Raw genomic sequence first — 11,622 nt, 5'->3', positions numbered from 1 at the left:
GGAAAACATGCTGGGCAGATGTAGCGGCGGCAGAAGCGTGTGGACAGTCACTCATACCCCAGGCGCTGCATCTAGCATGATCCCTCGGTTCTCTGAGGAGACCCCTCCCCAGGCCATAGGGCCTGTTGCTGTAGCTCGGGTGAGCCCAGGGAGAGCAGGAGGGCTCATGGGTCAACTTGAGAATGAGTGAAAAGGAAGAGCTTGGGAGAGATGGCGGGATGCTGTGACTGGCTGCAGGTGACCCTCCTAGCCCTTCCTCCACGGTAGGGCCACTCCCTGAGGGCTCTTACACCACCAGTTCTGCAGACAGGCTCATGGTCCTCATCAATGGCCATTAGGTAGCCCATTCGGTCCCCTGTGCCAGGGGTTCCGTCCTTAACTTAGCCCTGAAGCCTGTCCTGGGAACAAGGAGCACAGGAACATATTTTTCTCCATAACTGCTTCAAGCTGAAACGGGGCACAGGTGGTCAGGACTCTGGCTAGTTAAGGTAAGGAGGGAACCCAGGCAATGAAATGAGCTGGCAAGTTGGCTATATGGCGAGCATGTGGGGAGGACATCTCTCCGGGCCCTCGGCAGCTGAGGAATGCCAGGTCAAGACCAGAGGACTCTCCTTGGCTCGTAAACAAACACCTGCATATGTGCTGAGGAGGCTGAGGTATGAGGGAGTCACCTGGTGATGAGCAGCAGAGCTGGGACTCACTGTCCCCTCATCACTCAGAGGAGGGGCATGGGCCACACAGTGCCTGTGGATACACAGTGAATGGAGACTGAAGATGTTGTGTTCTGTTTCCACAATGGCTGGAAAGTCTCCCAGATTTGGATGGGGCCAGGAGCCTACATTTTTCTTTTTTCTTTAGTGCTAGAGTCAGCTCTGGGGCTTGTGCATGCTAGGCAAGTACTCTACCACTGAGACACACAGCCCCGGGACCCATATTCCTAGCAAGCAGCATTAGCCCTTCCCCTCTACCCAAGGACAGGCAAGGATGGTGGACAAGAGCCCAGCTCTTGATCAGCTGGACAGGACCAGAACTCTTGTCCTGCTTGCTAACTATGGAACTGTGGACAGCTTACTCTGCTCCTCTACGTCTGGGGATAACAGGGCAGGACCAATGGCTCAGCAGTTAACAGCACTTGTTGCTCTTGTAGAGGACCTGGGTTTAGTTCTCAGCACCCATAAGCAGCTCATAACTGTCTGGAACGCTCTGCTGCTCTCTTCTGGCCTCTGCACACACATGGTACACAGACACACATGCGGCCAAACACCCATGCATATCAAATAAAAATGAATCTTTTTAAAAGTGGGGAAAACCGTGTCTTCTTCAGTGACGGGCACTGCCCAGACTGTCCCAAAGCTACCAGCCACTGCAAGAGGACACCGTTATCCACATCTTTATAGAGACAACTGAGGCTTAGAGGTTAAAGCAACTTGTTTAAATAACTGTTTAATACAGTCTTTCTTGATTTGTCCTAGACCCAGATGTGGGAGACCAGCACAAAGCCTGCAAGGGTAATGGCCAGATGCAGTGGAATTCAGGATACAGTCTTACAAACTTTAAAACCACGGAGCATTTCTGTTAAAAGCATTCCTCTTGAAGAGTGGCTGCAGGGTCTTTGGAAGATCCTAGAATATGTGAAAGGCCACATGTATTTTCTGACTGCTCTTCTCTGCAGTAGCGTAGGCCCCTGGGGTTCACAGGCAATGGAAGAATCCCTCAGATATAAACAGTGGATATTACAGCCTCCCACTTCTCCTCCTGCATGGCTCCTTAGCCTGTAATACAGTCTGCAGAAATCAGTACAGGGTGGGACTGGTCCTGATAACCATGATGCCCTGAGCCTTATGCAGCTGTGGTCAACTGGTACTGCAGTGTGTGACTCTTTGAAAGTCCTCAAGTTCAAGGTCAGGTGCCAACAAATATATCACAGTGCTTTTGTGCACATTAACTGACCAAGTTACAACCCCACCCCACCCCCCCCCACCCCTCCCCTAGGGTCCCAAGAAGGAGCATGACAGCCCTAGAAACCAAACTCAGTTTCTCCTCGAGGGCCCAAGTCAAGTTTTATTGTCGGCATTTATTTTAGTCTTGTTAATTCCAAGTACTTATTGACCTCTTTTAAAAGATTTAAGGCAGAGATAGAAGATAGATGTCCCAGAGCCACAGGCTAGGCCAGCATGATCCCTCGGTTCTCTGAGGAGACCCCTCCTCAGGCCATAGGGCCTGTTGCTGTAGCTCTGGTGAGCCCAGGGAGAGCAGGAGGGCTCACGGGTCAACTTGAGAATGAGTGAAAAGGAAGAGCTTGGGAGAGATGGCGGGATGCTTGTGACTGGCTGCAGGTGACCCTCCTAGCCCTTCCTCCACGGTAGGGCCACTCCCTGAGGGCTCTTACGCCACCAGTTCTGCAGACAGGCTCATGGTCCTCTTCACCAGGTCAGGCAGGGGCTCAGATGGCAGCTAACTCAGATGTCTGAACCACTGTCCCCAGAATGTCCACCGGGACCTCACCCTGAGGCTCACCTAGACCTGAGGCCGGCTGTGCAAAATCATGCTTAGGGAAGGGCTGGGAGAGGAACCTGTGTGCCTGTTTCCTAGGTCTTCACCCCAGCCAGTCAATGTCATCGTCATCATCATCATCTCCAAAAAGGGGTGTTGGGGGCGGACGTCCCTTCATGCTCTGACAAAACAGGAAAGAGAGGTCAGTCCTCACACATCCCTGCCCAGGGGGCCTCCTGCCTATGAGGGGAAGTGGTCCAACAGCTGTCCTGCCTCTGGCTGGAAAGGAGATAAACTAGGACAGGCTTTGTGGCCAGAGAACTGATCCAGATAAAGCTGAGACAAGCAGGCACGGAGGGAAGCCATCTTTCAACAGAGACAAAAGACCAATTTTGCTTGGCAGTTTCTGTAATTTATTTGTGAAACACGTATTGATAGGGCAGATAAGTCAACTTAGAAATTGCGTGTGGAAAAAAGAAGGTTCGTTAAGGAGAGATGGGAAAAGAGAAGAAACGAAAGCAAAGCAGCCTGGAACAGGAGAAGAAGAGGTCCGGAGAAGTACAATCACATTAGAAAGCCAGCTGTGGCCTGAGGTGGCCAGAGAAACTCAGAAAGACGTGGATGCAGAGGCATGTCCAAACTCTCAAGTGGAGAATCCCGAGAGATAAAGAAAGCTCACAAAGGCAGGGCCCATGCTCTCTTTAATGGGAGTGTGGACTAAAGGGATAAAGGGTCTTAGGACCCTAAGCGTCCCAGCCAAAGGATACTGTGTTACAGGTGGTACTGGTGGAGGTGCTGGAAACCTTCTGCGATGGGCCCAGTAAGAGGTCTGGGGACTAGAGGCTGCCCTCAGAGGGGGCAGGGGAACTCTGGCCCTCCTTTTCACTCTTCCACTTCCTAACTATTAAGAGGATGCTTTTTCTCCATACATGTCTTTACCGTAGGCCTAAAAGCAGTGGAGTGAACCCATCGTGGACTAAAACCTTTGAAACTTTGAGCCAAAATACAGTCTGTCTTTATACACTTCCTGTTTCCAGCATTTTGTGCAGTAACAATGCTGACTAACACAAGGAGCCGTGTAGGAGGTTCTCCTGCTCTTTTCATGATTTAAGCTTCTAGCCTTTTGTCTGCTTTGGTCAGGTGACGCAAGGCTTGAGGCTCCAGACAAGCATAACACATAACCATATTAGTAGAAGGTTAAATGAAACTGTGAAGTATTTTTCTGAACTACCGAAGAAACAGATTATTGACTTGATAGAACTGGCAGTAATACCAATTAATATATTGCTCATCTTCTTTTCTCCTTCATTTTCTATGCAGAATTTTTAGTTAGTGTTCTAAATGCAAACTGAATTCTCAGGAAGGCAGGCTAATGGGAGGAATAGGGTACCTTCTCTGAAGGCAGGCAGGCAGGCAGGCAAGAGGGCCGGACTCTGCTTCACCTGAGTTGGGTTCCAGATGTCACTGCCTTCTGGCAAAAGGCAAAACTCACTCCAAATGGATGGTACAGAAGGACAACAGGCTTTGCCCATGTTCAGGTCCTAGTTCTGCCCTAGACTGAATCTAACACTCCTCTGTCTCCTCCACACACACTTCATAACAGTGAAATTCCCATTACAGGGTCAAAATGGTCACATGTCAGATGGCCAAGCCAGGGCTCCAATCCTGGCTCTGTCAGCAGCTCCTTTGTGGCCCGGCTCTCCTGTCCCCTCACTTGACTACACTGTCAACAATGAGCCCTGGGTGTGAGCTGAGAAAGCAAGCAGCAGGGTGGAAGTGGGCTAGGTGAGCAGAAGTTCTCAGAAACAAGTGACCCAAGAGAAGCCTGGCTCAGTCCTAATCTACCATCAGCCTCCTGTGAATGATCCTTCTAACCTTTCTTTGTCTAGGACGGAGGAGCGCAACAAGCTGACTTTCAGAATCCTTCCCACCTTCCCTTACTGCAAATAGGACTGTCCCCCAGGGGACAGAGATTATGGCACCCTTTTAAGAGTACAGTGGCAGCTGGCCATCCCCACTCTGCTTACAGAGCTGCCCACTCTGGACCCCAAGCTCACTCCCACAAGGTCCTGTACACAGAGTCCAGGAAGTAGGCCACCAACAGACTCCTTTTCTCTTCTCCGAGCCTGCAGGGAAGAGCCCCCAGGTGGTGCTATGAGGACTCAGCAGAGCCTGAGATTTCCTTACCACCTCGTCTTCATCCTCTTCCTCAGGCTGGACTTTGGGCCTCGGGACTTTCAGAGTTGCCCCTTTAAACAGCTCGTCCTCTTCATCCCCAGAGAGACTAAAGGAGAATCAAGCCACAGATATGTTGCTGTTTCTGCCTGGGTCACAGTGCCCACCAGTTATGAGGGTCACCGGTCCTGAAGTGAGACCCACTCACCCAATTCAAATCTCTCTTCCTACACTGTGCATCCATCCCTCTAAAGACCACACCCTGTCTAATCCCCTCCACAGTCTATACCCTGTGTTAACATCCCTCCACAGTCTATACCCTGTGTTAACACCCCTCCACGGTCTATACCCTGTGTTAACACCCCTCCACAGTCTATACCCTGTGTTAACACCCCTCCACAGTCTATACCCTGTGTTAACACCCTCCACAGTCTATACCCTGTGTTAACACCCTCCACAGTCTATACCCTGTGTTAACACCCCTCCACGGTCTATACCCTGTGTTAACACCCCTCCACAGTCTATACCCTGTGTTAACACCCCTCCACGGTCTATACCCTGTGTTAACACCCCTCCACAGTCTATACCCTGTGTTAACACCCCTCCACAGTCTATACTCTGTGTTAACACCCCTCCACAGTCTACACCCTGTATCAGCCCCTCCTCCAGTCTATAATATCTCTTATCCCCTCCAGTCTACATCCTGTGCCAGCCCTCTTCCGGTCTACAGCCAGCACAATCTCTAAAGTTAATAAATCAGACTCTACTACTCTTCTGCTTAAATCCTTTTCCTGGTTCCTCATTGTACTTGCATACAATTCAAGCCTTCACAGTGACACAGATGGTCACCTATCTTGGCCCCTTCTTTGTTTTCCACCTTCAGCTTTACCCGACTTGTCTCATACTAGACCCTCTCAGTTCCTATGGTGTGTCCATCCACCAGAGCACCTCTGTGTGCTCCTCTGTCTGCAGAGACTTCCTGCTGTCAGTCTGGATGACTCAGGACTCCTCGGATCATGGTTGAAATGCTGCCTTCTCAGAGGCATTCCATAACCACCTGTTCTAACAGAATTTCCCCCTGATCCTCAGGACCAGCACAGTTTCTTTTTGTTAGCATGTACTTCACTATTATAATATGTAAGTATTATTATCTTCCCCACTAGACTGTATGCTCCTCAGACTCAGAAACTACACCTGCCTTGCCCGCCACACTATCATGGGGCCTGCCACAGAGCCCAGTATGTAGAGCTGTTGATGAAGAATAAGTACAACAGCCAGTGTCATGTGTCAACCCTGGAAAAGAGATCACCTCACCGACAGCCATCTTGTGCCTGCTCAGATACACACCTGCAGTTCTGGGCATCCTGGTTGTGTCTGAGGGATGCTCCTGAAGCCGCAGAAGCAAGCTCTGTATCCAACAATGTCTCAGGGGGACCAGAGCTACTGACATCCTCAACTTCTCTGAGCTCAGGGGGCTGAGGCTCTCCTGGGCTTTCAGGGTCTAAGGCTGGTGGCTCCCCCTTCTCAGGGTCTGGAGTCAGTGACAATCTCCTGGAGTTTCCTTGCAGTGGGCCATCGGGGGCTACTTCCCTGACATGTTCTTCTTCTCCCGGTGGGTTGTCGGGCTGCACTGCTCTCTGGCCATCAGCAAGTGCCTCCTCACACTCGGAATCCACAGTCACAGGGCCTGGGGGTTTAGGTGGGATTGAAGTCGGGGGCCCCAGGACTCTGTGGGATGGGATGCCGGCTGGCTCAGGTGGGAGGGAGCTGTCTTTCATCTCTGAGGACGTCTCTGCTTCGGAGAACTCCTCTCTCCTTGTCTGTGTACCATTCCGTGGCATGGGGAGATCCTGTGGAAGCAGTGGGCTGGTCTCCCCTGCTACCTGTTCTGACAGCACCTTGGGAGCCTCCTGCGTCTCCCCACTTGGGGGTGCTGGAGACAGCCCTGGAGTGGCGGGACCTGGCTGCTCCACGGAAGGTCTCGAAGGCTTCTCTTCTTCCTCCTCACTGCTACACGCCCCCTGCTCTTCCTCCTGCTGGTTCAACAGCTGCAGAGTCACCATCTGTTCAAAAGCCAAGGAGGAGATGAGCACTGAAAGGGAGACAGTGTGCACCGAGAGGTCTTCTGTCCCCAGAGGCACAGCTGCCACCTAATTCAAATGACCGTGCTTCTCCCTGCCGGAAGAGGCTGGTCACATCCATCCAGGCATATGTCAGTTCAGAAATCCTCATCACGGATGGATGGTCTTGAGTAACTTTTTAAGTATGAGTGCTTAGACAGTAATTAAACAAAATGCCCATTTCAATGAACCAGCTGGCAGCGTTCTGGCTGTACCTTGATTGTATGCATGATGGTCCTGAGGACGGTCCTGCCGTCATAAGATTCCTCCAGCTCAAACTCTCCCCTCAATGACTGGAACACCTGGTTCATGATCTTCTTGACCTGTGCCAAGATCAAAAAGGCATGCGACCAAAGTCAAGTCATTAAGTGATGCATTACAATCAGAGTTGGAACTCTACAGAGGCTGGGACACAGATAGTCGTGAATGTCTGTGACTGCCACCGCGGAGAGGACAGTTTTAAAGGAGAATTTATCCTTTAAATTTATGTGTGCCAAGGGCGCACAGTGATAGTAAGTGTACAAGACTGCCCAAAGATCATTTGCTGATATGATGTAACTCCAACTATAAGCACCACAGCCGGCCGTGTGGCCTTGACCACAGGGATCAGTAGAGGCTGGGTGCTGGGTGCAGACAATCATCCAACTCTTCTCTATGATTTAGGGATACTTCCCATAGCTGTCAAAGCTTCAGAGGAAGAGAGTCTCTTTGGGTTTGCTACCAGAGTGGTAGATTCTAAAGAATTAGTTTTTATGTCAGACAAGTGATGAATCAATAAAGCTGGAGAAACACTGTCAGCATGACACACAGGCTATGTTTTCTAAAACTTGATAAGCACATTCACTGTCTTGATAGGAGAGGTTTTGCTGCTGCTTTGAATGTCAGCTCACCTTCTCTGAGGGGTCAGCAGCAGCTCTGACTGCAGGTGCCTGGGACTTATTCTTCTCCAGTTGCTGGAGGTGCTCATTCTGTGCGGTGAGGGCTGCGACCTGCGCCTGGAGAGCTAAGCACTGCAAAGTGAACAGACACGGGCTGTGGCCTTGGAACCTGCATCACTGTGACAGTCAGGAAACACACGAGAACCATTCTGGGAACAAGTCCTGGCTTCAGCAAGGTCTGCTGGGCCCAGTCTTGGTCCTCACCCCAGACCAGCTGATGCAGGTCACTCTACTTCCTCAACAATCAGCTCACAGCTTCCTTCCCATCAACGATACTTGACTTGCTCCCAGTGAGGTCAAGAATATAATGAAAACAAGGGGGTATGAGTAAGGATAGTCACATACATACAAATACTCAGCAACCTATTCACCTCCAAGACTGCCTCCAAGGCTTCCAAGTCAAAGGGTTTTTACTGGATAATGCAAGGAACTGCCCTTCAGACAAGGGACTGTCATAACATGTCCCTAAGTCACCTTCCAGCTCTCCCTAAAGTATCCCACCATATCCCACGCTCTACCTGTCTACCTTACCACAAGTTACCTGTCCTTGGCTCTGCTCAAAGGTCACCTCCTTTGGGACTCCCTCCCAGCAACTTTAGGCACTTCCTCTTCTAGGCTTCCTCAGACCACTTATCTCCGTTTCTTTTCTGTGCTTTGTGACTACTGAGGACAGAGTCTTGGCATGCCCTTTCTCTAACACAGCGACTGGAGCCAAACTAATGCTCAGTAAATATCTGCGTAGGAAATGAAGGGTCCAACAGTGGAAACAAGTCCTGGAACACTGCTGTTTTATCTTTTTCCAGGTTCCTGACCCGCCACCCTGTGTAAGCAAGTGAAAAATAACTAACTGCAGGTTCCCCAGGCCTGGCTGTGTTTGCCAGCTGTTAATACCGCCCAAGCTCACAAGGCTGGACAGGCTTCCCACAGCCTGGAGGCCTCGTGTCACAGAGCTGACTCAGGGAAAGAAAGAACTACCTCATCCTGAAGGCGGGACAGCTGCTGCTGCTGGGCATCCCTCTGCGCGCAAACCTCCTGGTACTGCTGCAGGTGCTCATCCTTCGCAGAGGCCAGGAGATGCTCACACTTGGCTTCCCACCGGCTCTGCAGCTCCGCCTGTGCGGCCTGTGCGAGAGACAGCTGCCAAGAGAAACAACAGCTGTGTGGGGGCGGGGTTAGGAGTTGGGGGCGGGGTTAGGAGTTGGGGGCGGGGTTCACATTACAACAGAAGAAGCCCATCCCCACAGAATTTAAAGGCCTTTGCCCATGTAGCTAGAAATCAGCTGTTGAAAAGATCTTAATGACTTTGAAAGTGTCCTTTGATTCCTTCTTGGTCTCTATGCGAGCAGTGTGTGCACGTGTATGTGTATGTGTGTTCACACTCATGTCCACACACAGAGACAGGAGGAAGCTATCCGTGACATTCCCTTGAGACAGGGTCTCTCACTGAACCTGGAGCCTGGCTGGCAGCCAGCCCCAGGGACCCTCCTGTCTCCCTGTGCACATGCAGTGATACCCAACATTTCACGTGGGTACAGGAGATTCGAACTCGGGTTCTCATGCTTGCACAGCGTCAGGTCCAAAGCAGCCCCCAAACGGCAGTGCTGGTGTCAAAGTCCTAAACAGGGCTCTGCCTTTAGGCTTTCTTTTCAGGGATTCTGTTTACTAGGAACCTCCCTTAATCCATCACCAAAAGTCAACTACCCCAAAGGCCATCTAGTCCACATCCATCCAAACAGCCTGTATGAGCTCAAAGACCTCTACCCTGCTGGCTGCCATATACAATTAGCTTGCTTTCCACCATTTTGCTTCTCCCCCCTCCCCCTCCCAGAGATAGTCTTGTGATTTGAGCCCCAATAAATCTTTCTTTTTAGGCATGGAGTAGTCCAGTTCAGTGGTTTCCCTGGACCCTCACTTACACACAGCAAGCACTCCTACCTACTCAGTCATATCCCCAGTCCCAAAGTAAGTATAGCTTTTAAACACTCAGAGAGGGATGGCCCTGGTTGTCAGGATTTCCATTACCCTCCCAGGTGTGCATAAGCCACAAGAAACATCTTCCTAGGGTAAGTGGAAGCTACATGTTCTCGCTGTGTCCTTCACTACTTCCTTATGTTTCCAAGTACCCGTTACCTGCTCTGCAGTCGCTTGGTCTGTGGACACTCGAGCCTTTTTCAAGAGCTGCCGAAGTCTGTCCAGTTCCTCCTGGTGTGACTTGCGAATCTCATCCATCTCCTCCTCTGCCTGGCAGCGCTCTTGAGCCGATTTCTTTTTCCTCTCTGAGAGGTTCTTAGGAACAAGAGAACCAGCCTCAGTACTAGCTGAATAGTGTGGATGGGGTGGTGGTCAGTGATCTCAGTGGGTCATTTCTAGGAATGGTTCCTTGTTGTGGGACATTTGTACACTGTGTGAAGATGTATTGCTATGATTGATATAATAAAAAGCTAAATGGCAAACAGCTAGGCAGGAGGGTATAGGTAGGACTTCTGGGCAGAAGAAAGGAGAGGTCACCAGCCAGATACAGAAGAAACAGGATAGGTAGTACAAAGATGAGAAAACAAGCCTCATGGAAGAATGTAGATTTAAAAATATGGGCAAATTTAAGTTACAAGAACTAGTTAGGAACAAGCCTAAGCTAAGGCCAAACATTTATAATTAATAATAAGTCTTGGTGTCATTAATTGCAGGCTGGCAGTCCTGATGGGAAAGTACCACTATAAATGGCACCCAACATGGGGCATGTAAATCCACATAGGGCCTGAAAAAGCTGAAAAAAAAATCCAACTAGACTCAATGCTTGCTGCACATGGAACACAGCTCTTTTAAGAGGCCCTGCTGTGCAGCTGAGTGTTTGAATAGCTGGCAATGGGTACAAACTCCAGCTGCAGGCAGACACAACAAATTCCCAGAGCTGGGACAGGTAAATGTGGCCCTGGGCCAGTACCCACTGACATGAGGCTCGGCTCTCACAGAACGGAGGGGGCATGGAGCCATCCACCAGCGCCACTCAGCAGCAGTAGCCTAGCAGTTTAAGGTTTGGCTCACCTGGTCAGAAAACGCTGCAGATGCACAGAAAGCCAGGTCCAGACACACACAAAGCAAACCTCTAAAAAGGTACAGTATTCTTAAAAGGGTGCTTAGGTACTGAAGACAAAAAGAAAATGGGTATAGATAGTCATAGAAAAAGATTTGAAAATATTAAAGTCTTTAAAAGAGAGTAAAATAATATAAAAAAATAAGCCACATAAGGATGAAAACACAGGGAGTTTGGACCTTATACCAGATTGTTATATCATTTTCCTTGTTACCAAATTTAGAAAAGAAACTTACAAAAGAATTGTAAAGTGTATAAGGTTGAGATACATAAAAGCTTAAGTTTGTTATCTGAATAAAAGTTTTGAGATTTAAATATTTTTGAGATATTTTGAGGATGGTAATGCACATTATGATAGAAAATGATTTAGGTATAAAACTTTAGATTCCCCAAGGTAGGATAATAGAGTATTTTCTCTGAATATGCCAAATACAGATGGACTAGACATTGTGAATGTAATTTTTACCTGATAATTGCTCTTACTGTTTTTGTTTTACAATGTTAAAGTTAAAACATTTCCTTTTAATTTAGACAAAAAGGAGAATTATTGTGAGGTATTTATAGACTGTGTGAAGATATATTGCTGTAATTGGTGTAATAAAGAGCTGAATGGCCAATAGCTAGGCAGTAGAGTATAGGCAGAACTTCACAGCAGAGAGAGAACTTTGGGAAGAAGAAAGATGGAGTTATCAACCAGACAAGGAAGAAGCAGGATGAGCAGTGTGGATATAAGGTAATGAGCCTCGTGGAAGAACGTAGATTTAAAAAAAAAAAAAAAATTGGTTAATTTAAGTTATAAGACCTA

General features: G+C 49.1%; 1 protein-coding gene across 2 annotated transcripts in view; it reads right to left on the bottom strand.

Annotated features, from left to right (window-relative positions):
- Nucleotides 1-1,424: 1,424 nt before the first annotated feature.
- Fkbp15 (FKBP prolyl isomerase family member 15) overlaps nucleotides 1,425-11,622 on the bottom strand; it is a 63,993-nt gene continuing 53,795 nt past the window's right edge. For both annotated transcript variants that reach the window (XM_037202607.1, XM_037202608.1), the window contains 7 exons: nucleotides 9,857-10,012; nucleotides 8,702-8,863; nucleotides 7,679-7,798; nucleotides 7,004-7,111; nucleotides 6,016-6,731; nucleotides 4,681-4,777; nucleotides 1,425-2,674 (listed from right to left, as the gene is read on the bottom strand). In XM_037202607.1, coding sequence (XP_037058502.1) covers nucleotides 2,597-2,674; nucleotides 4,681-4,777; nucleotides 6,016-6,731; nucleotides 7,004-7,111; nucleotides 7,679-7,798; nucleotides 8,702-8,863; nucleotides 9,857-10,012 — 1,437 coding nt within the window. In that variant the 3' untranslated portion in view covers nucleotides 1,425-2,596. The remainder of the gene's footprint in view (nucleotides 2,675-4,680; nucleotides 4,778-6,015; nucleotides 6,732-7,003; nucleotides 7,112-7,678; nucleotides 7,799-8,701; nucleotides 8,864-9,856; nucleotides 10,013-11,622) is intronic.

Source organism: Peromyscus leucopus, chromosome 2 (genome assembly GCF_004664715.2).
Source record: "Peromyscus leucopus breed LL Stock chromosome 2, UCI_PerLeu_2.1, whole genome shotgun sequence".
NCBI classification, from domain to species: Eukaryota; Metazoa; Chordata; class Mammalia; order Rodentia; family Cricetidae; genus Peromyscus; species Peromyscus leucopus.
Note: the sequence above shows the minus strand (reverse complement) of the source record. Positions and strands in the feature narration are given on the sequence as shown.